Here is a 25,406-nt window from a genome sequence, read left to right as displayed (position 1 = left end):
GAATGAGTAGACTTAAAAAAATTGTCGTTTGTCCAATATAAATGATTCCGAAATTCCAATATAAATGAATTCTAGCTAGATCGATTTATCGCCCCTTGTGGGGGTATACCACTTTTACTTGACAGCAACAATCTGTCCGTCTACCTGTCAATCTGTGGAAAGTGAGCATAGTAAAACTAATGTGGATTTAACAATAATTTATTTATTTATCTCTCAACATAAACTTCTGTACGCCATTGTAAAAGTCCTTAATATATTCCTTCCAGTTCACGGTTTTCGGATCGCACGGGAACAAAATCTTGTCCTCCTCGCTCATTGTAGCAATAAGACGCTGGGATCTATCCATTTTGAAAGACAATTTGGTTGAAGTGAAGTCGCGAAGTAAGTCTCTTAAGAGCACAGATCTCTGTTGCATTTGCATGTGCCTGGAGAGAGAGAGAGAACAGTGAGAGAGAGAAACAGTTCTTTGAAAGGTGCGCGTCGGCTACTTCAAAGATTGTACTCCTGCAGCTTTCATTAGGACGTCGTGATTGGTTATTTCAAATTTACATTCCAAGTGTAAGTAAACTTTAGTAAAAATAGAATTTTAATTTATATTGAGTTCGGCTGCAAAAATTGCAAATATATTTAGCTTATCGACAAAATATTTGCATAATTAAAATGTAGGTAGGTAAACAAACAAAACAAGAGATACAATGATATACAAAAGGATGACATACATCGTAAAAATTAACTCTCAACATATTTCCCCAACGCGCCAAAAGAAGTATAACTTCAAAGTTAAAGTCGAAAATATCTTTATTCAAGTAGGCCCATAGGTGGCACTTTTGATGCGTACATAAGAATTATTTAAAGAAAGCCAACAACAAACTTAGCCGGGTGTTTTTTTTTGTTATCACCATCTCACAATGTCATTTAAAATTGTTAGAAGAGCAACCTGGTTAGAGCAATAATTTACACCCAAGCTTTTTTATCGATTACGTAGTCCTTTAAACTATAATAGGACTTTTCTATAAGCTTACGTTTAATACAAACTTTGAACTTTTTAAGAGACATTTCCAAGATAAATATATATATACTACGACAATAGGTACACACATCGCCATCTAGCCCCAAAGTAAGCGTAACTTGTGTTATGGGTACTGAGATAGCTGAGCTGAATATTTTTTTATGAATATAATACACATAAATACTTATAATATACAGATAAACACCCAGACACTGGAAAACATTCATGTTCACCACACAAACAATTTCCAGTTGTGGGAATCGAACCCACGACCTTGGACTCAGAAAGCAGGGTCGCTGCCCACTGCGCCACTCGGCCGTCAAAGATGTCAATTGGTAGATTATTGTAGAATTGTATGCAATTTCCTTTAAACGAATTATGAATTTTATGTAACCTAGTATATTGGACTGTAAGTTTATTCTTACTTCTAATGTTTAAATTATTGCAGTCACATTTTTTCTTAAATTTAGAAATGTTTTTATGAACGTACAAACTCTGAGAGGAGACTCGGGGTCCGACCCACGCCTTCTCATTCTAAAAGATTCCCTTTAGTGCCGGTAATAGGTAGTCAATTCAAAAATTCTAAATTCTAAATTCATTTATTTCAAGTAGGCCTAATATAACCACTTTTGAAACGTCAAGTATGTCTGTGTGTTGTGACTCTACCACCGTATATACCTTCCAACATCAACTATTTACATTTTACATTTTAAAATTCATTTTTCTATCTTGTGAGAGATGAAAGCGGAGCCGGATGCTTCCAAGAAACCTTGTCATTAAGAAATTCATCAATTGTATAATAACCTCACTGTAATAAATGTGTTTTAACACATTCTTTAAATTTATGCATTGTTAGGTCCAAAATTACCTTACAATCTTGAGGTTACCTTGGTTTTTGCCCACGGACGCGTAACCACAGGTCTGCCAAGAAAGCCGGAACAGTTTGCCGAGTAAACGTCAGGTACGACACCACCAGAGGTGACGTAGATACTGCGACTTTCCTCGGCCTCAGCGAACCTGGAACTAAAGACGTGATGCTTCAAGCAGAGATGCAGATGAATCAACGTGTGCAAATATTAAATGAAACTAAGCACATTTATTTTTCCATACAAACCAATGCAAAACATTCCAAGTGTTTACTTATGACAACCCTATTGAAGATAAAAGATCGACACGTGCATAGTACCTACGCTACGCGAAGCGCACCTGACAATGACCGGGGTCACATGATTTTAATTTTGCATGTGATGTTATGGCTGTATCTGATTTGTAACAGTAAAAACTATGGTAGCGGTTTACTCAAAAACTATTAGGTTTTCAGTTCCACAGATAAGTCTCAGAGACAGTAGATAATACCTCTAAAGACTTTGAAGTATTATTTCGGTTATCATTTACACGTTGGATATGTTTTTCCACAACTACCTCAATACGGGTATCAAATAGAATGGCCGGGCTAGTAGAATAGGTATAAATAAATATAATAAGTATAATTAAATATTCTGCGACAATACACACATCGCCATCAAGTAAGCGTAGCTTGTGTTATGGGTGCTAAGATTACTGATGAATGTTTTTTTTATGCATAATAATGTATATTACTTTTTTTTTTCTTTATTTATAAACCAACGAAAAATATATTTTTGTAGGGAAATAATAATTACAAACTGAATTTACAATAAATATAAGCCGTCTAACTGTTCACTTATGGGCATGGTACCCAAAATGCTGGCGCTATTGCCCCTTTGAATTGCTAGACTTAGCCGTTGGGCTAAATAAGCGCCAGCTCTTGAGTCACCAGACGTAAGGACCAAATTTTGTGACACTATGTTAATAAAATTTTTCATGTCCGAAGACCCAGTCTCAAACGCAAGCGTCGCAAAAACGTTACAAATAACGGAGTATTTACGGCGCTTAAGCATTTAAGCAGATTCGGCAGCTTTTTGGGACGTACTCGGCAAGTGAGAAGCTGCCAACGTAACAACGCAGTACGCATCCCACATCAGCGCACGCGCACTACCACGGTACTATAGTCATACCGTCTGGTTACTTGCGATCATCCCTGAACAAACCGGGAGGTTCCAATTGTGCAGGAATAAACGCAGAGGCCAAAGCGCGACGGGATATACTCGTATCATTGATAGCGCCGTGACGATACAAACGGCCAGCACTTCGTGTACAACTTAAATTCAAATTCAAAATTCATTTTTTTCAAGTAGGCCTAATAATAAGCACTTTTGAAACGTCAAGTCAGTCTGTTTGTAGTGACTCTACCACCGGTTCGGAAGGCAGATTCCACTGAGAAGAGCCGGCAAGAAACTCAGCAGATTGTTCTTTTCCAACATCATTTTAAAGTTTAAACTGAGCCCATGGTGACCCAATTGATCCACACGAAAATACTTATAAAATACATATAAGCACCCAGACACTGAAAAACATTCCTGTTCATCAAACAAACATTTTTAACCTTGGACTCAGAAAACAGGGTAACCCACTGCGCCAATCGGCCGTCAGTAAAAGTATATTGTGAGTAAAGGTATTGAATCTCTGTCGGGGGTTTTTAATTTTTAATTTATCGTTTACTAGCGTACCCAGCCCGCTTCGCCGGGCTAGATTTTGCTTTATTTTATTTAAACAATAAACTTAGGTACATCATTAAATTTTTAATTTAAGTCTCATAATATATTAAATCATTTATTTATCTCCGTAATCATTCTCTTCTATTCTCTTCTCGAGCGGGTGAAGATCATTATCTACACCCATGTACACCCAACAATATAATATCATCATAGTAAATAAAAGCTGTATTTAACAGTTTGACAGTTCAAAAATAGGAGTGCTCCGATCGTCACCAAACTTTACAGGATTACTCGCCAGGTCAATCTGGAGATTCCCTGAAAGTTTCATAGAAATCGGTCCAGCCGTTTCGGAGCCTATACGGAACATATCCACACACTTTCTCTTTCATATACATATATAGATAGTACTCGTTCTAGACTTACCTCTGCCATGTTTGAGACTCTCTTCGAGGTACAGATCTGCACCGTGTTTCCAGCTGATTGAATTAGTTGGATAGCTACAGCTGTTGTACACTATGGTTTCATTAGACCTGGAATGAAATGCATCGAATAGGACTTGGGTGGGACTTCGACTTCACCTTCGAGAGTCAGAGTTCGAATCCCAGCTCTAGCTTTTCTAAAACTAAAACAAATAAATAAATAAAAATATACTACGACAATACACACATCGCCATCTAGCCCCAAAGTAAGCGTAGCTTGTGTTATGGGTACTGAGATAGCGGATGAATATTTTGTTATGAATATAATACACATAAATACTTATAATATACAGATAAACACCCAGACACTGAAAAACATTCTTGTTCATCACACAAACATTTTCCAGTTGTGGGAATCGAACCCACGACCTTGGACTCAGAAAGCAGGGTCGCTGCCCACTGCGCCACTCGGCCGTCAAATATCACTTATCAAATTAATAGCAAATATCACTTGCTTCGACGGTGAGGGATAACATCGTGAGGAAACCTGCATGCCTGAGAGTTCTCCATACTGTTCTCAAAGGCGTGTGGAGACCACCAATCCGCACTGGGCCAGCGTGGTGTATTACGGCCTTGATCCCTCCTCATTGTGGGAGGAGACCCGTGCTTTTTAAGGCCAGTAATGTAACCCATAAAATAAATTTATTATACACCTTGGGTGTCTTCGGGTCACTCAGCGAGCGACGACGAGAGCTATGCTTGGAGTATCTCTACGTGATCAAATCAGGAATGTGGGGATGAATCGAAGAACCAGAGTTTCCGACATAGCTCAAAGAGTCGCGAAGCTCTGCACCGTAAGGATCTGCACCGCTACGTGGTCTATATACCGCGGACGCGTACGAAGCGCTTCGCATCTTCGTTTCTGATCCGCACCGCTGGTATCTGGAATGCCCTTCCAGCTTCCATTTTCCCCAGTGCCTACAATATGAGTACCTTCAATTCAAGAGTGAAAGGCATCTTCTAGGCAAGCGTTCTCCACCTTAGGCTGCGTCATCGCTTACCATCAAGTGTGATTGCAGTCAAGCGCTCGTCTATAAACATAAAAAAAGCAAAAGTGGCAGTGGGCGGGGCACATAGCTCGGAGAACCGTTGGACGTTGGGATCACAAGGTGCTGTAATGGCGTCCCCGCACTGGTAAACGAGGTAACTAAATTTATCAAGAGGTAAAAAAAAACGAGGAATAGTAGCCCGCCAACCCGCGACGGAGCAGCTGGACAGACTTAAGCTCTAAGAACCGCTCTTTAGATTATTTAATTTTTTGTTTATATACTGTACCTAATACACCATCGCCGCCAGATCTAGCCCCAAAGTAAGCGTAGCTTGTGTTATGGGTACTAAGACGACTGATGAATATTTTTAAGAATAATATACATAAATACTTATAATATATAGAAAAACACCCAGACATTGAAACATTTTCATGTTCATCCCACAAACATTTTCCAGTTGTGGGAATCGAACCCACGGTCTTGGACTCAGAAAGCGGGGTCGTCCACTACGCCAATCGGCCGTCGATCGTCGTTTATTGACCAAATTTGTATGTTCGGGTTACCTGACCGGATAACCATATCGTAGCTTAAGTTTACGAATGTGGTTATCGCCATCATCTCACTACCGTGTAATTCTTATGTACGCATCAAAAGTGCCTACTATGGGCCTACTTGAATAAAGATATTTTTGACTTTTGACTTTGACTTTGGACATGTCACGCCTTTTTGTTTTATTTAGTTCGCAAAACTACTCTGATATAAACTATAGCAATATTTGGCATGCGTATACAATAGCGCCATCTCGATGCAAATCCGCATCAATTTTTTTTTAATTTTGTTAAGAACATTTTATCACATATTCATACAAATAAATAAATTTCATTACACAATTTAAACTCACGGATTGCCCCTCGCGGCTGCAACGATCGCCAGGTTGCATACGTAGTCCACCGGTATCATGTTGCATGTGACGTCACTGCTACCATATATCACGCGGGTGAGGCCTCGGGCCACGTCACTGAAGGTCGCCGTAGCAGCGACCCAGCTGTCACACCAGCCGGGAAGGGACGACTGCAAAGCTGGTGACACTGTAACGGACAAGACGACAGCTCAACTATTAACTTTTTTTTTTTTTTACATTATACATTAATTAATATATAATAATCAATATATATTTGTGCAACCCTCTCAAGCGCAAAAATCTTCCATAATGAAGATTAGCATAATGTAATTGAGATCTAAACAACCATGTATTTTTTATTTATAATAAACAGATTTAAATTTTAATTTTTAATTTTTTTTTTAACTGGAATTCACACATTCACAGACAAAGAGGTGAAGAGTCCCCCAAAATCAACGGTTGGCGCTTTCTGCGTCCAAAAGATATTTAATAAACATATAATAATAAATGGAGAATCACTCATCACAGGCCATGACCTTAGATTGTAAGCTTCAGTGGGGTACCCATATAGATACACTAGCAGGTAAACTAAGCTCGGCTGCCTACGCCGTCAGGAAAACTAGACAGATTACTGACGTAGAAACAGCAAGATTTGTTTACTTAGCGTACTTTCATAGTGTGATGTCTTACGGGATCTTATTATGGGGCAAAGCTGCTGATATTGAAACTACATTCGTATTGCAGAAAAGAGCTGTACGGTCAATATATAAACTTAAATCACGTGAATCCCTCCGTGAAAATTTTTTAGAAATAGGTATACTTACGGTAGCCTCACAATATATTTATAACAATATACTATTTGTAGGATAACATATTAGTCTTTATGAACATAAAGTGGCAATAAAAAGTCGACTTACAAGAAAATATGGTCATTAATTAGTGACGCCTGCGAAAGGTGCAGAAATCATTTATGGGATTAAGTATACGCTTTTATACCATGATTCCTAAGGTAATTTTGGACTTACCAATGCATAAGTTTAAAACATGTGTTAAAACACATTTACTACAGCGAGGTAATAATATTAATATAAAATTGATGAATTTTCTTAATGACAAGGTTGCTTGGAAACATCCGGCTCCGCTTTCATCTCTCACGAGATAGAAAAATGAATTTTAAAATGTAAAATGGAAATTGTTGATATTGGAAAAGAGCAACTGCTGAGTTTCTTGCCGGCTTCTTCTCGGTAGAATCTGCCTTCCGAACCGGTGGTAGAGTCACTACACCAGACAGACTTGACGTTTCAAAAGTGCTTATATTAGGCCTACTTGAAATAAATGAATTTTAAATTGTAAATGAATTTTAAAACATCGCGAGGAAACCTGCATGCCTGAGAGTTCTACATAATGTTCTCAAAGGTGTGTGAAGTCCGCCAGTCTGCATTGGGCCAGCGTGGTGGATTACGGCCTTAACCCCTACTCATTGTGGGCACCCGTGCCCTCTAGTGTGCCGGTAATGGGTTAATATTAGTGTGGATTACAATTCAGCTGAACATCAACTCAACAACCCAATATTTTTTATGTAACGAACTTTAGAGCACCAGACCAGACCAGACAAAATTCGGAAATAATAAATTTCAAAATCTCCCCTGCCGGGAATTTAACCCTGGACCTCCAATATAAAACCACAGCGCTCACCTCTGCGCCAATGAGGTTGGCAAAAGGGGCTTAGAGTTAGTTGAAAGGACTTTTATCCTAGCCAAATAATCGATTCCCACGGTTTATTTTTTTAAATAAATAAATATACTACGACAATACACACATCGCCATCTAGTCCCAAAGTAAGCGTAGCTTGTGTTATGGGCACTAAGATAGCTGTCTAATAATTATATGAATAGCTGTTGCCTGCGACTTCGTCTGCGTTTTATTTTGTTTTTCGATGTGGCATTCAATTCAGTTGTAGTTCTAAAAAAACGTAAAGTATTCAGTATCGCTAAGCCTTAAATGTGGGGTTTGCTGCTGTCCGCTGAGGAGTTCTGTCCTCTATCTCCAACCACATTCATCAGATCTACACAGATTGGGCAAAATTAAACACTTATTATAACCTCTATAGTACAAAAATAATTATTTAAATCGGTTATAATTTGTCGGAGTTATAATGTAAAACCGACAAACACTTTCATCCCCTCTCCCAAAGGAACCGAGCTTAATGACGGAATAAAAAGTATCCTATATTACTTCTAACACTTCCAAGAATATGAGTACAAAGTTTCATGAGGATCGGTTAAGTAGTTTGTGCGTGAAAGCGTAACAAACAAACTTGCATTGACATTTATAATATAAGTAGGGATAGGGATAGCGATTAGCGATAGGGATAGGGATAATACACATAAAAACTTATAATATACAGATAAACACCCAGACACTGAAAAACATTCATGTTCATCACACAAACATTTTCCAGTTGTGGGAACCCACGGCCTTGGACGTGGAATGCAAGGTCGCTGCCCACTGCGCCAACCGGCTGTCAAAATTTAAACCAAAAATTTGTGAACCTCTTGAAAGCGGACGAGGTAAATCGGGAACTGCTAGAATTATTCAAGGGTCATTACCAATTGAAGGTCGGACTATTATAGTCTTCAAATCGCCGTGCTTTTCTTTAACCAGGTTCTCACAGAGCGCCTTCGAAAATGTATAGGTGTTCGGTAGTCCATCTGTAAATAGATTGCATTTCATTTTATTTATTATGACGACGAATTTAAGTCCCCGGTTCGATTCCCAGCAGGGACAATTTTGGAATTCACAATTTCGTAATTTTCTGTGGTCTGGTCTTGTGGGAGGCTTTGGCCGTGGCTAGTTACCACCCTACCGACAAAGACGTGTCTCTAAGCAAAGTCAAAGTCAAAGTCAAAAATATCTTTATTCAAGTAGGCCCGGCCCACAGGTAGCACTTTTGATGCGTACATAAGAACCACACGGTAGTGAGATAATGGCGATAACCACATTCGTAAACTTAAAACTAAAGCTACGAGGGTTCCAAACGCGTCCTGGTCTAAGAAGAAGCCCACAACAAACTTAGCCGGGTGTTTTTTTTTGTTATCACCATCTCACAATGTCATTTTAAATTATTAGTAGAGCAACCTGGTTAGAGCAATAATTTACACCCAAGCTTTTTTATCGTTTACGTAGTCCTTTATACTATAATAGGACTTTTCTATAAGCTTACGTTTAATACAAACTTTGAACTTTTTAAGAGACATCTCCAAGATGACAATTGGTAGTTTATTGTAGAATTGTATGCAATTTCCTTTAAACGAATTATGAATTTTATGTAACCTAGTATATTGCACTGTAAGTTTATTCTTACTTCTAATGTTAAAATTATTGCAGTCACATTTTTTCTTAAATTTAGAAATGTTTTTATGAACGTACATTAAATTTTCGAATATGTACTGACTATACACTGTCATTATTTTACAATCTTTAAATTTATCTCTCAATGACTCTCTCGGACCCATTTTGTAGATAGAACGAACAGCCCTCTAGTTTCCCTCTAGAACAGCCAGCGATTTAGTGTTCCGGTGCGTTGTCGCGTAGAAACCGACTAAGGGTATGACTACCGTACTCCCTAACAGGTTAGCCGGCTACCATCTTAGACATCTTCATCATACCATCAGGCGAGATCGCAGTCAAGGGCTTAGTTTGTAGTGGAATAAAAAAACAACTCTGTAAACTTAACTAAAATGACTGGTCCAAATTAGTGGTGTCTTTTGTCACTACTTTTAGATTTATAAATTAAGTGTAGTTAGGATATTTATGTAAATCACAATCAGCACAGACAGCCCAGTGGCGCAGTGGGCAGCGACCCTGCCTTCTGAGTCCAAGGTTGTGGGTTTGATTTCCACAACTTTAAAATGTTTGTGTGATGAACATGAATGCTTTTCAGTGTCTGGGCGTTTATCTGTATATTATAAGTATTTATGTGTATTTTATTCATAAAAATATACTCATCAGCTATCTTATTACCCATAACACAAGTTACGCTTACTTTGGGGCTAGATGGCGATGTGTGTATTGTCGAAGTATATTTATTTATTAAAGAAAAAAAAAAGCTCTAATATAGTATTGATGAAGCGCCTGCAAAAATATGTAGAGCAATTATTTAAAACATAATCATTGGTAATATAAAAGCACAGGCTTTGGTAATATTCGTGTGACCACGTAATTTGTTAGTTTGACCCTTTTATTAGTTGATTCATATAGTGGAGATACTTTTTTATTATTCCTGACTGCAATCTCACACGCTGGTAATTATGACGCAGTCTAAGATAGTATCGGGCTGACCTGGTACAGTTATGGTAGTTATATTAGTGGGCCGAAATGTACACGGCATCGTATCGGAACGCTAAATCACTTAGCGACATGTCGGTAGAATTAACAAGCTCGGAAGCCTCCCACCAGACCTGACCAGAGAAAATTAACAAACAATAAATTTCCAGATTGCCGGATCGAGCCCGGTGAAGAAAGTTTACCTAAGAACTTATTTATCTTCTCTTGGTTGTCGCCATATTTCTCGATGAATTTGTAAACTTCGCCTATCGGCTTCGGTGGTGGGTAGATCACTTCGTCTATCACAGGTTTGTTACAGTTCGAAAATGCGGTCGATATGTACACGAACGTCTGTAATTCAAACTTAAGTTATAGTCCGCGTGTCTTTTGGCTATATTTGACTACTTCTTTGCTCAATTTTGAGCATATTCAACTGCCAATGGCAGGAGATAAAAATTATATCCCTCGATTATATCCCCTGACAGGGGAAATAATTAAAGTGACATCCTGCTAAAGCACGGGAAAAGGGAATATGAGAAGTTTACCCCCGTTTAATATTACATATAGGTATATTATTTGGATATTGTTTCCACGCGTGCACTAGAGTTGAATGCTCTGAGAGTTGATAAAGATATGAAGCAATCTGTAGAGTTTCTGGCGGGCTCTTCTCGGTGGAATCTGCCTTCGGAACCGGTGGTAGAGTCATAACAAACGGACAGACATGACGTTTCAAAAGTGCTTGTAAACTGGGCCTAATTGAATTTTTTGATTCTTAATCGAAATGAAGCGAAGGCCCCTTGAATGTGAAGTCGAACTTCTACCCACTGGGCTATCACCGCTTTATAAAATACTGAAATACATTAATGAGAGTTGATAAAGATATTAAACTAACATGGGCAGGAGCAGTGGCGTGCATAGAGGGTATGCACAGGGTATGCAGATGATATAAAATGAAGAAATTCTCCGATAAGAGTTATAAAGTACTTAAGGATAGGCATTGTAAGAGTTATAAAAACCCTACCCTTAAGCTATAAAGTTTATATAGCTCCTACTGGTGATTTTCTTCATTTTATATAATCTGCATACCCGGTGCATACCCTCTATGCACGCCACTGGGCAGGAGAATTATTTCCCCGGGGAAAGGATAAAAATCACCTCCCACAGCTTTATCAACTCTCAGAGCACTGGCGCACAAGTGGAAATAATATCCAAATAATATATGTATGATAATAAACGAGGGTAATAAATAATAAATATAATACGATCTCACTATGTGACCCAATAACATGCTGTAAAGTGCAAGGTTTATGAGCCCATGGACATCATCAACTTTTTCATAATGTTCAAAATGTTCAAATCAGTTTCGTACCGTATTGCGAGCGAGGGGGATGGTTTTCCATTCGCTTGGCCCTTCAATTATTAGAAAAGAAAGAAAAAACTTTCAAATTTAAAGTTTAAGTTAGCTTAAGAACTTAACATTATAACAAACGAGTATATTACGTGATATACTCGTAACACCGTAAAGTAATTCCATATCTAAAGACAAATACACCGGTGGTGGTGGTTACAGTTAATATAACACATCGCAATCTTGCCCCAAAGTAAGCATAGCTTGTGTTATGGGTACTAAAATAGCTGATGGATATCTTTATGAATATAATACACGTGAATACTTACAATATACAGATAAACACCCAGACACTGAAAAACATTCATGTTCATCACACAAACATTTTCCAGTTTTGGGAATCGAACCCACAATCGCTACAAAGCGATAAGGCCGCCTTTTGTATACTTCTTCTGTCTGTGTTTTCTTTTATTCTTTTTCTGTATTTTTATTTGTGTGCAAATAAAGAGTATAAATAAAAAATAAACCCACGACCTTGGACTCAGAAAGCAGGGTCGCTGCCCACTGCACCACTCGGCCGTCATCTAGTCGGCCTATTCCATGTTCGCGAACTTTAACAGGTGGGCACGTTAATTATATCTCCGGCCAGGGGATATAATTTTTGTCTCCGCCCTGTGCTAGCCCCGCTGTGGAATAAGATTTTTATCCTTTCCCCCGGGGATATAATTGTCCCCTGCCCATGCAGCCGCTGTAGAAGACCCATTTCCGATTGCACTTGTATTAAAAATATATATGTATACTTACGTCTAAGTTTATTATCTGTTTACTCAGCTCTAAAACTTTTGCGGTCCCCTCAAAGTTGACTGTCATCATTGTTCGGAAGTCATCAGTGAATTTGACAGTCGCGGCTGAGTGGAATACGACATTTACCTGGAAATATCGTAGTGATCAATACATTTTTAACATTGAAGGACTGTAGTGTATATATAGATTGTGGAGTGGATTATAGATAATGTAACAAAATTAAACTGATTGCTGGTTAACTAGGACATTTATTTTGTTACAAAGATTGTAGTAAATGAGCCACATAAGTTCCCGTAAGTTTTTATATCGATTACCATATCGATTATTATAATCGAATCGAATCGCACGTTTGCGAAAGGTGCAGAAGTAATTTGTGGGATTGAGTATATGCTTTTATTGTATGATTCCCAAGGTAATGTTGGACCTGCCAATGCATAAGTTTAAACGATGTGTTAAAAAACATTTAATAAATCGTGGTTATTGTATGATGGATGAATTTCATGAAAACAAGGCTGCTTGGAAGCAGGCTCCGCTCTCATCTCTCACAAGATAGAATATTTTAAAGATTTAAAACTGTAAAATTATGTTGAAAAAGAGCAATCTGCAGAGTTTCTTGCCGGCTCTTCTCGGTGGAATCTGCCTTCGGAACCGGTGGTAGAGTCTTAACAAACGGACAGACTTGACGTTTCAAAAGTGCTTGTAAACTGGGCCTACTTGAATTTTTTGATTCTTAATCGAAATGAAGCGAAGGCCCCTTGAATGTGAAGTCGAGCTTCTACCCACTGGGCTATCATCGCTTTATAAAATACTGAAAAACATTAATCAGCTGTGAGATAGAACCCACGGCCTCAGAAAGCAGGGTCGCTGCCGATTACCACCGCCGCTTCGACATTAGTACCTGTCATTAATAGATCTAAAAAAAAGTCCAATAAAAAAAATATCTTACCATCTTAATATATATAAATCTCCTGTCACGATGTTTGTCCGCGATGGACTCCTAAACTACTGAACCGATTTTAAATTAAATTGGCACACCGTAAGCAGTCTGGTCCAACTTAAGAGATAGGATAGCTTAGATCTTTAAGTAAAGTCACAATTTTATTTTATTGCAAATTATTTGTCTATAATTAATTGACAGTCACATGTTATATGTATATACAACTATACTCATTTAAGGCTTAGCGATACTGAATACTTTAAAAACAAAATCAAACGCAGACGAAGTCGCGGGCAACAGCTAGTATCTTATAAATTTCCACAATAACGCATTTAACGACGACAAAGAAAAAAATAAACGAATTTTCAGTCGTCACTTTGAGGCATAAAAAATTGATCCTTAAATTATTGATGATTGCACGGAACACATCACAGCATCTATTTAATTTGATCTCTTTAAAACATATATAATGACATTAAATGATGAATCCATTGAATTATTAGCCCATTTAAAGGCATGCAAATCTTAACTAAAAAAATAATTAATAACATGCAGAATTTGATTAATAACAATTAATTTCATTAAAGCTATATATTTACAAATAATGTTTAATTAGTTATGTTATGTTTACGGGCCTTAACCAAGTGAGTGCCGCTTGTTGTGTTTTTATATTGTATTTTTATGTTAAACCTAAGCTTTCTACATTTATTATTGATATAGAATTAAGATCATAAAGACTCATTCAGTCATTGTTAATAATAATAATAACGTTTATTTCGGATAGAATTCCATGGCTTGTAACGAATATCTTATTTACTATTTTATAAATTAAAATTGGCGATATAAATATCTGCTAAGGTAAGTACCCTCTTGAGCACATGGTGTAAAAGTGTGTACCAACACGGTGCTCCATAACGGGATTTTCCCATTTAGTGCATTGTGTCCAAAAACAGAGAAAGCGCCCCCAGCACATCTATCCCTAAACACGCGTAACTCACAAACTTTTCCCATTTTTCCCCATTTTCTGGTAAACGTGAAGAACATTAGAGGTAAAATTATTACTGTCAACAGCTAAAGAAGCAGCATAAATTGTTAATAAAAAAAGAATCCGAGAACAAAAGCGACATAAACCTTTATCCTTATGAAAAACCTTAACTCCCTACGAATAAAGCTAACATTCGCGTAATTCTAATTTGAATTTCGATAACTTCATTTTTAACTGACATAACTTCTTTATTTTTCTTCTGGCACTCGACATTTTTATGTTGGTATGAATGGGATAGTTATTATATTTATCTGTGGTCATGAGTTGTTCTAGCAAATATAAACTCTATCTTAAAGAAAATTCAATTTAAAATCGTCCGGACCGGCCGACTCGGCGATGACATGTATACAAAAAATAGGCGAGCCCATCCATGGTCTCACCTCAGAAAATAGGTTCAGCGTAACGCGGGCTTGTCGGCGAGCCTCGGAATGGGGCTCTGCCAGGAAGAGTTTGAACCCTAGGGTTCGAAGAAGCGAAGGGATCGTCGGCCTGAGGGCGCCTCATGTGAGGGCGAATGATGACAGTTTGACGACCACAGAACCACTGGACACATCGATATTTATAGTCCAGTCTACTGGGCTAACACCGCTTCTGTTGATTGGGTATCTATAAACTGTTATTACGTGAGACTATTATTTAAAGGATAACTATCAGAATCTGTGTGTATTAAAAAAGGTGATAAATTGGTTTAATAAAGCTCTTTATGTAGAGATCCGTTGAGAAATTCAATAATTATTACGCACTAGCAAACCGATACGTATAATAAGATCCCGTAAGACATGAAACGACACTATGAAAGTACGCAAAGTAAACAATTGTTGCTGTTTCTACGTAAGTAATCTGTCTAATTTTTCTGACGCCGAAATATATTGTGAGGGTACCGTAAAGAAATAGGTAGGTATACTACCTATTTATTATTATATTTTTATTAACTTTCTTTACAGTTGGTAAAACAAATCCAAAACCGGCTCCCTAAATTTAGCTATAAGGTTTGACAGTGTACACTTTCAATTGTCAGTCCGGTGATTCCGGTGATTTAATTGATTCGATTGTACAAAAATTATAAATTCTAATATTCAGTCAAACTTAACCGATAATGACGACATAGCTAGATAACGCGTTATAATAAAACTTTCAATGTCTTAAATACCTTTTTTCAATTGTTTACAGTCGTTTTCTCTACAAACGTAGAATAAGGCGTAAGGTAAATTTTTTGAAGAGATTTTCATCTTGTTACGCCAAAGAAGTTTAACTTCTAACGCGTGTGTGGACATAAGTTGATTTTTGTTCTTATATTAGCAATATTTTTAGGGACACGTCTTATTTTTTAAGTATTGTTTATGCGCTGTCATTATTTTAATTTTCAGTCTCTAAAAGATAATGGGATATTATAAATCGAGAGATTAAAATTTTATTCGCCGACCACTAATGAGATACCTGTTATAATACAAGCATTATATGTATATTGTTTGCGATAAATTTGCTAAACGAGTGACAATAAGTTTTCGGTGAATCACTGACGATCTCGCAGGCGCAGCGGTGGCCACTGTTTTAAGTTAAATGTCCTGGGTTCGGTTCCTAGGGAGATTTGGGAATACAGTCAAAGCTGGGTAAGTGAGAACTGGATAAGTGAGAAATCTCTATAAGTGAGAGTAATAGTCAGGACGCGTCATTTTAAGCTCCCAAAACCTCTATTAGCGAGGAACAGAAACCCTTGTAAGAGAGAGTCGTTTTTCCCTCACGGACCTCCGTAAGTGAGACTGCTACTTATCTATACCTCTATAAGCGACAGTCGAGCAAGCAATATTCGACAAAATTTATTAGTTAGAGAAAAACATTCAAAATACAAAAACAGAAACCCAAACGAAATTCACGGATTTTTTAAAATGTAAATAAGTTCTAAATAAAATAAAATTACATAGTGCATGAATATGTCTTGTTATTGCTGCGTACCTCTATAAGAGAGAAACGCTACCCATGTACCTGCATTAGCGAGAAACTCGTGTTAGTGAGAAACCTCTATAAGCGAGAATGAGATTGTGCTCCCTTGAACTCTCGCTTATCCAGGTTTGACTGTATATAATTTCTGAATTTTCTCGTAATATGTTCTTGTGGGAGGCTACGGCCAGGTTTACCAACCTACCGACGAAAATGTGCTGCCGAACGATTTTACGTCCTGGTACGATTTTGCATACAAACAAGCGGCCCAGAACCGTGGAGTTTGGATCGCCCTATAAATCGTCCAGCTGTGGACTTTCGGTCGATTTGGTCTTGATGATGATGAATATTGTTCTTATGAAAACAATCAAAAATTCTTTAACTGCATATTATATCTCTTTCGCATTTATAATATTAAACATGGAAGTACAATGTCAACCAATCGACGTCCACTGCTGGACATAGGTCTTTCCTAGGGAGTTCCACACGGTCCTGGGCCGCTTGCCTCCAGCGGCTCCCAGCGACTCGCCTGATGTCATCTGTCCACCTAGTTGGGGGCCGACCTACGCTGCGTTTACCGGTGCGGGGTCGCCATTCCAGCACCTTTAGACCCCAACGTCCATCGGTTCTCCGAGCTATGTGCCCCGCCCATTGCCACTTCAGTTTCGCGACTCGCTGAGCTATGTCGGTAACTCTAGTTCTACGGATCTACTCATTACTGATTTGATCACGTAGATATACTCCTAGCATAGCTCTCTCCATCGCCCGCTGAGTGACTCTGAGCCTTCTTATGAGGCCCATAGTTAGCGGCCATGTCTCAGATCCGTAAGTCATCACTGGCAACACGCACTGTTCGAAGACTTTAGTCTTCAGGCACTGAGGGATTTTGGACGAGAAGATGTCACGAAGTTTCCCGAACGCTGCCCATCCGAGTAGGTACTATAAAAGTTTCTAATTAAAATTTTTAATTATAGGTGCTAAATGTTGCACATGTTTATGCGTTCCCAGTACCTAGAAGTAATTACACATAATGTTTTATAGTCCAAAGATGTCTGAAGTTTTAACTCAGTTTGCGCATAATGGATTTTGTGACGTCACATTTAATTTTTTGAGTATCCTACTTAATATTATAAATGTGACAGTGTGGATGTTTGTGACTCAACCACGCAAAAACGGCTGAACGGATTTGGATGAAATTTGGCATGCACGGAAAAGAACACAGGCTACCTATTATCTCTCTATCGTCAGTGGCGTGCACTGATTTATTTACCAGGGTATGCGTACTGCAGGAAGACTGCATCAAATGGGAAAAAATCCTCATCCTATCCGAGTTATATATCAATATTAGGGTATGCAGTGCTTTTGTGCCTGTATGAAGTGCACGCCACTGTCTATCGTATATCGTATATATCCTTTCCCCGGTGAGATAATTGTCTCCTGCCCATACTAGCCGTGCCGAGTTTCTTGTCGGCACTTTTCGGTAGAATCTGCTTTCCGAACCGAGTGTAGAGTCACAACAAACAGACATACAATGAATACAGAAGTGCTTATAAAGTAGGCCTACTTGAAGTAAATGAACTCTTAATTTTATAGTATAATATTTTGCACTGAATTAAGAACACTAAACCAATCCACTTAAGAATGGTTTCTCGAAGAAACGCTTAGTCATTTTTATGCCTAGCATTTAGCAGATGACAGTAATTATTTTACCTCTAATGTTCTAAACGTCTGCCATAAAATGGGCAAAAATTGGCAAAGTATGTGAGCTAGCAAGTTCCGCGGGTGTGAAGTGAAATGTGCGCGGGGCGTTTTCACGATTTTTGGACACAATGCACTGCGTACAATAATGACTAGCAGACCCGCGCGACTTCGTCCGCGAATGAGTCGACTTAAAAAAATAGTCGTATGTTGTCGCGGACTGTTTACTTTAAAGAAACAACAATTCCGACATACATACTTCCGTCGTTTGGCGTAACGTTTACCGTTCACGATCGCACACATCAGAATCTCTCAAAAAGGATATTTTTTACAGTTTTTGCAACGTTTCTCATTAATAATAGTAGCCATTGGTCGTAGCGTGATGTTATATAGCCATAATTGTTACAACCAGTGGCGTGCACTTCATACATGCACATAAGCACTGCATACCCAAATTATTTTATATAACTCGTATTAGTAACGAGGGGAATTTTTCCATTTCATGCCATGTACCTGCTTTATGCATACCCTGGTCAAAAACCCTGTGCACGCCACTGTTTACAACCAAAGAAAAAAAAACGAAACAGCATTTTCTGAGATTAGCGCGTTCAACCAAACAAAATTTAAAAGTTTTATAATATTTCAACTATGCCTATCTGAAAAACAACGTCAATCTAAAACTCCGTTGCGCTCATTCTGAAAGACAAATGCGGAAAAACTCATTTCAACCAAACATTATTATATATTTATCGATAAAACACGAATAAAATTACATTTTCTAAAAATGAACCCTGTATACTAAATTTCATGAAAATTGTTGTAGCCGATTCCGAAATTCCAATTATATATATATAAGAATTGCTCGTTTAAAGATATAAGATTGAATGAAAACTCTGTATGTTCACAATTCAATGTCACTAATGTCTTACACGTTTAGCATACAATGAGGAAAATGGGAAAAAGTTTGTGAGCTGAAGTGTGATATGCGCAAGGCGTTTAGCGTGCAATGAGGAAAATGGGAAAAAGTTTGTGAGCTGGCAACATTTTGCGTATATGAAGTGTGATGTGCGCGGGGTGTTTTCACTGTTTTTTGACACACTGCATGCAATAATGGTTGAATGAGGATTCTCGATTCTGTGATTTTCTGTAAAAACACTTACATCCTCAATCAATTTCCCCTCGTCTTCTCCTGAGATCTCCAGCTTATTCTTTGCGATATCGCCTCGTATGGGAACGATTTTACTCAAGCTACTCGGCTTCACCCTCTTCAAGTTATCGAAGAGCTGTAAAAAAAAACCAATATAACTTGTAATAGGCATTTAAAGGAATTTTGAAAAACTGTCGTATGATGTTCGGAAGTATCTACTGTATCCAAGAAATTTCTAGACACCTGACATTGGATAATCTGTGTAAAGCCAGGAGGAAAAAAAAAGAAATATCTTATTTTTGCAGCTTTATTTCTTTGGTTATAAATTGCAAATAATATTTAAAAAAAATATTTCCCGCGAAAACGTTCGCCGGGTGTCATGGCCGTGCAAATGACGTCATAGGCAAATTACAGCTTTAGTAAGTCCTCGTTCCACAGCTAAAGATTAAATAAATAAATATACTACGACAATACACACATCGCCATCTAGCCCCAAAGTAAGCGTAGCTTGTGTTATGGGTACTAAGATAGCTGATGAATATTTTTTTATGAATATTATATTCACACATTAATACTTATAATATATAGATAAACACCCAGACACTGAAAAACATTCATGTTCATCACACAAACATTTTCCAGTTGTGGGAATCGAACTCACAGCAGGGTCCACTGCGCCACTCGGCCGTCAAAAAAGATTATTGTTTATGGTATTGAAAATAAAAAACTTAGACTGATAATTTGAAATCACAAAATACTTGATGGCGTACACCCGTCATGGCGGTTCGTTGGATTTTGCAGTTTTATTTGTCGATTTAAATTTATAAATATCTTAATATATATAAATCTCCTGTCACGATGTTTGTCCGCGATGGACTCCTAAACTACTTAACCGATTTTAAATTAAATTGGTACACCGTGAGCAGTCTGGTCCAACTTAAGAGATAGGATAGCTTAGATCTTTAATTATAGTCACAATTTTTTTTTATTGCAAATTATTTGTCTATAATTAATTGGCAGTCACATGTTATATATATATACTCATTTAAAGCTTAGCGATACTGAATACTTTAAAAACAAAATCAAACGCAGACGAAGTCGCGGGTGTTAGGAAATAGGGAATTATAGCACTTTATCTATGATAAACCCGATGATTATATTAAATATATCAACAAATCATAGTTTGTATACTCATTGATAGTGTATTGAAAATAGAATAAAGGCCTTTAGTAGACTGTCAAAGAAAAATATAGGATCTATGGCGGGAGACGCGAGTTTGACAAGATCGATTGGCGGCAAAGAAAAGTGAGGACGGATTTAAATTAATGAATTGAGAATAGAAGATTAAGTAAAGTATTGTGGATAGAACGTTACAAATTGAGAATAGATGATTTATAATGGAAACGACATACTTAACGAAATATTGTTGTGGCAAAACAAGAGTCGTATATACTGGTGATGGAGTTGAGATAAGTTGTTAAAAGTTGTTGGTACTATGGTTGTACCTGATGTAGCATCAGATAAGTATATCTCTTATATCCTTTGGGTTATTCAGGTATCATATATGGAGCCCTAGCATTATTTCATACAGATAGCTTATGTAGCATACGTTGCTCTATACAAACAATTTGTTTCAAAAGTCCTGATGTTATTAGTGATAATAGTAGTTATGTTTGACCTGTCTTATATGTCTTGTATCAAAGGGCCTAGCGTTATAACATATGATAATGTTGTAATTGTGTTTATAAGTCTTGTTTTAATTGATTGAATAAAAGAGCAACGGTAGAGTTTCTTGCCAGTGGTCTTCTCTGCCGAAGACAGCATTCCGAACTGGTAGTAGAGTCATTTGAAGGTAATAAGTAATATGAATTATAGAGAAGCCTAATATACAGTATTAGAGTCAGTCTAGTTGTTTTATTTCACTCCTTGGGAAGTCAGGTTTATAGAGTACAGACCCACAACACTGCTCTAAAGCAGGTTGGTGGGCTTTAATGAAGTCTTTTATAAAATTAATACTTTAATATGAGAAACTAGGTATTTAGCTTCAATAATACTGTTAATTAATGAAAGATCTAAGTGCCATCCTGAACATTGTGGGTATTGAGGTGAATATTTGAATACCTTGGCCTTCCATTCTTTATATTTTTTTAGCACGGGCAACAGCTAGTATATTATAAATCCTGTCGGTTCGGAAAATTTTTATATGCATTTTAAATTTATAAAATTAATGATTCCTCCAAGCGTAGGTAAAACACTAATAAAAATTATAAAAATATAAAAAAGCAATGTATCATCTCTTGTTTCAAACGTGTCTCATTGTAATATTGGACCTTTGAAAAAGTAGATCGAAACTGCAACGTTTCCTACTAGATGACGCTACAGTCGCTTTAAGACTGATGAGAAAGGCATATACTCATTTCGGCATCGACGGTAGGAGAGCCGTAGCTTAATTGGTGAAAGCGCTCAGGCCACGATTGCCCGAGAGACGCAGGTTCAAATCCTGTCGGTTCCGAAAATTTTTATATGCATTTTAAATTTATAAAATTGATAATTCCTCAAAGTGTATGTAAAAACACTAATAAAAATTATAAAATTATTTCACAAACATATTAATTTCACAATCGTTTCATGGTACGAACATTTTTTTTTTTTTAATAAAAAAATTCTACGACTACACACATCGCCATCTAAATTGTGTTATGGGTACAAGATATAAAAAAATAAAATAGCTACTGCACTTATTAACGTCATACAATGTATGTTTTTAAATATAATATTAACACTTTTATTAAAATTATAAAAAAAAATGTTATCAAAGGTGTGTGGAGTCCACCAATCCGCACTGGGCCAGCGTGGTGGACTAACGTCTTAACCCCTTTAGCACACTACAGAGCACGGGTATTGTCCCACACTGAGAAGGGGTTTATTTATTTATTTATAAATAAATAAATAAATAAATTTAGCACACTACAGAGCACGGGTATTGTCCCACACTGAGAAGGGGTTTATTTATTTATTTATAAATAAATAAATAATAAATGTAGTGTGCTAATGTTTTGATGTTACTTTAAAATAAAACTATTTTTAATTAAGTAATAACTCACGGAAACTGAAAAACAGATTTATTTTGCATTAAATTAAAATAGCGCTAAAACTTTGATGTCCTAATTTTTTTATGTTGCCAAATGGTACACAGAGGAAATAGAATATTTTTTGATTGACACAAATAATATCTTCTGAGAAAAGTACAGAAATCCTTTGTGGGGATGGGTCTACCTTCACCTAAGTTTAAACAATATATTAAAACACATTTAACAAATCGTGGTTACTACACGATTGATGAATTCCACTTCCAGGCCACTCCCCTCTCATCTCTCACAAAACAGAAAAGTTCTAAAGATTGTTAAACTATAAAATGATGTTGGAAAAGAGCAATCTGCTGAGTTTCTTGCCGGCTCTTCTCAGTGCAATCTGCCTTCCGAACCGGTGGTAGAGTCACTACAAACAGACTGACTTGACGTTTCAAAAGTGTTTCTAAATTAGTCCTACTATTAAAGTATAGAATTTAAATGTATGGAATAATAAATTTAAAACCATAGATAGCATGGCTAACTTTTTTTTTTTAATTCTAATTTGTTTATTGACGTTTAAGGATACTCACTGGAACGTCCAACAGTTGTTTCAGTCTCACTTGTATAGGCTGTCCTTTTTTCTCCCTCACCAGCAGATATATCTTGTCAATACTTCCGCACGTTGATAATAGACGTTCTAACAGAACCTGGAATGAAATAAATAATATAATATAATATATTAATCATGATAATAATTTTTCTTTACGGGCGATTTGCGCAGTGGGCAGCGACCTTACGCATACAAACTTATTTATAATATTGGTAGGATGGTACGCATGCATTCGATCGTTATCCCATAAGCCTTAAGCATTGCGACTTACTGTTATTTGTAAAGAGTTATGTCCTTTATCTCCGGCAATATTTATCAGATCCTTATTAAAATAATGACAGTGTATAGTCAGTACATATTTGAAAATGTAATGTACGTTCATAAAAACATTTCTAAATTTAAGAAAAAATGTGACTGCAATAATTTAAACATTAGAAGTAAGAATAAACTTACAGTGCAATATACTAGGTTACATAAAATTCATAATTCGTTTAAAGGAAATTGCAAACAATTCTACAATAAACTACCAATTGACATCTTGGAGATGTCTCTTAAAAAGTTCAAAGTTTGTATTAAACGTAACTTATAGTAAAGGACTACGTAATTGATAAAAAAGCTTGGGTATGAATTATTGCTCTAACCAGGTTGCTCTTCTAATAATTTAATGACATTGCAAGATGGTGATAACAAAAAAAAAATACCCAGCTTAGTTTGTTGGGGGCTTCTTAGACCAGGACGCGTTTGGAACCCTCGTAGCTTTAGTTTTAAGTTTACGAATGTGGTTATCGCCATCATCTCACTACCGTGTAATTCTTATGTACGCATCAAAAGTGCCACCTATGGGCCTACTTGAATAAAGATATTTTTGACTTTGACTTTGAATAAGACATTACAGCTTGATAGTATACACTTTCGATACGCACGGTTAAAACGGAGCTATTAAGTGAAATTGATAAAAATTTCATCCCATTTTCCGGATGAAACTTATTGTTTATCGGGATAAAAAGTATCCTATATGTTGACCCGAAATATCAGCTACCACTATACCATATAAATTTTATTTGATTCCGTTCAGTAGTTCTCACGTGATGCCCGGACAGACAGACAGACAAACTAAAATGAAACAAAAATCGGGTTTGGACTAAGTATCGATTATCAAGCATACGAGTATCGATCATAAATGTACAGAAATTTTCCACTTACAGTTTAATTATAAGTATAGATTATAATAGATTAATTAACTTGACGATCTTTAATAGTAACTAATTATTCTGACCTCAAATAAAATTCAAAATTCAAAATTCATTTATTTCAAGTAGGCCAAATTAATAAGCACTTTTGAAACGTCAAGTCAGTCTGTTTGTTGTGACTCTACCACCGGTTCGGAAGGCAGATTCCACTGAGAAGAGCCGGCAAGAAACTCAGCAGTTTCCCCTTTCCAACATCATTTTAAAGTTTAACAATCTTTAGAATTTTTCTGTTTTGTGAGAGATGAGAGTGGAGCGGCCTGCTTCCAAGCAGCCTTGTCGTTAAGGAATTCATCAATCGTGTAGTAACCACGATTTGTTAAATGTGTTTCAATAGATTGCTTAAACTTAGGTAAAGGTAGATCTAATATTACCTTCGTTATCATGTCATAAAAGCATGTACCCATCCCCACAAAGGAATTCTGTACTTTTCTCAGACTATATGCAGATATCACTAATTTATGTCCGTTTCTAGTTAGTCGACTGTTTATATCGACTTTTTGTTTTAAGTTATAATATATATATTTCTACTAACACTAATTAGAATCCTGAAATGATTGAGTCACTTACGAATTTATCTATATGTAATATGTTTACATAATTGTAAGGGGATGGTGATACCCATATATTGCGGGCAAACCCTGGGAGAGGCCATAAGTCTATAAGGGGACTGTTATATTATAGACTACTGGTGAAGTGATGGACAGTGAACTTGCCTTGCCCAGAAATCCGGTTCCTCCAGTGATGAAAACTGATTTACCAGCATAATATTCAGCTACACTCTGCCTCCTGGATTCGCTTGCGTTTTCTTGATCGTACCTAAAACAAATCTACTATAATAGGCCCTGACTGAGTAACAGACAATATACAACGTGTAAATCTAAACCGAAATCATCTTAATCTATATATATAAAAGGCAAAGGTGACTGACTGACTAACTGACTGACTGACTGATCTATCAACGCACAGCTCTAACTACTTGACGGATCGGGCTGAAATTTTGCACACAGATAGTTATTACAACGTAGGCATCCGCTCAAAAGGATTTTTTAAAATTCCAACCCTAAGAGGTTTAAATGGGGGATGAAAGTTTGTATAAAATCCTTCATTTATCAATTTATATTTCAAGTTACATCCATGAAACTTTGATTTTAGGTTTTCGATTAAAAATAAAGGAATACTTGTTTCACAAATTTTTAAAATTCCAACTCCTTTACATCTTTATATTTTGGTATTCATGTATCAACACTCTTGGCACTATCCCGTTCTCTTGCTGTAACT

The 25,406-nt window shown here is 36.9% G+C and overlaps 1 protein-coding gene across 1 annotated transcript in view; it reads right to left on the bottom strand.

The window, feature by feature from the left end:
* Positions 1-202: 202 nt before the first annotated feature.
* The window catches only part of LOC120635725 (putative fatty acyl-CoA reductase CG5065), a 28,869-nt gene continuing 3,665 nt past the window's right edge, over positions 203-25,406 (bottom strand). Inside the window, exons 2-11 of the mRNA XM_039906851.1 lie at positions 24,842-24,944; positions 22,859-22,975; positions 19,211-19,333; positions 12,433-12,558; positions 10,484-10,631; positions 8,564-8,665; positions 5,955-6,141; positions 4,009-4,115; positions 1,897-2,032; positions 203-425 (exon numbers count right to left, since the gene is read on the bottom strand). Coding sequence (XP_039762785.1) covers positions 203-425; positions 1,897-2,032; positions 4,009-4,115; positions 5,955-6,141; positions 8,564-8,665; positions 10,484-10,631; positions 12,433-12,558; positions 19,211-19,333; positions 22,859-22,975; positions 24,842-24,944 — 1,372 coding nt within the window. The remainder of the gene's footprint in view (positions 426-1,896; positions 2,033-4,008; positions 4,116-5,954; positions 6,142-8,563; positions 8,666-10,483; positions 10,632-12,432; positions 12,559-19,210; positions 19,334-22,858; positions 22,976-24,841; positions 24,945-25,406) is intronic.

Source organism: Pararge aegeria, chromosome 27 (genome assembly GCF_905163445.1).
Source record: "Pararge aegeria chromosome 27, ilParAegt1.1, whole genome shotgun sequence".
In the NCBI taxonomy this organism is placed as follows: Eukaryota; Metazoa; Arthropoda; class Insecta; order Lepidoptera; family Nymphalidae; genus Pararge; species Pararge aegeria.
Note: the sequence above shows the minus strand (reverse complement) of the source record. Positions and strands in the feature narration are given on the sequence as shown.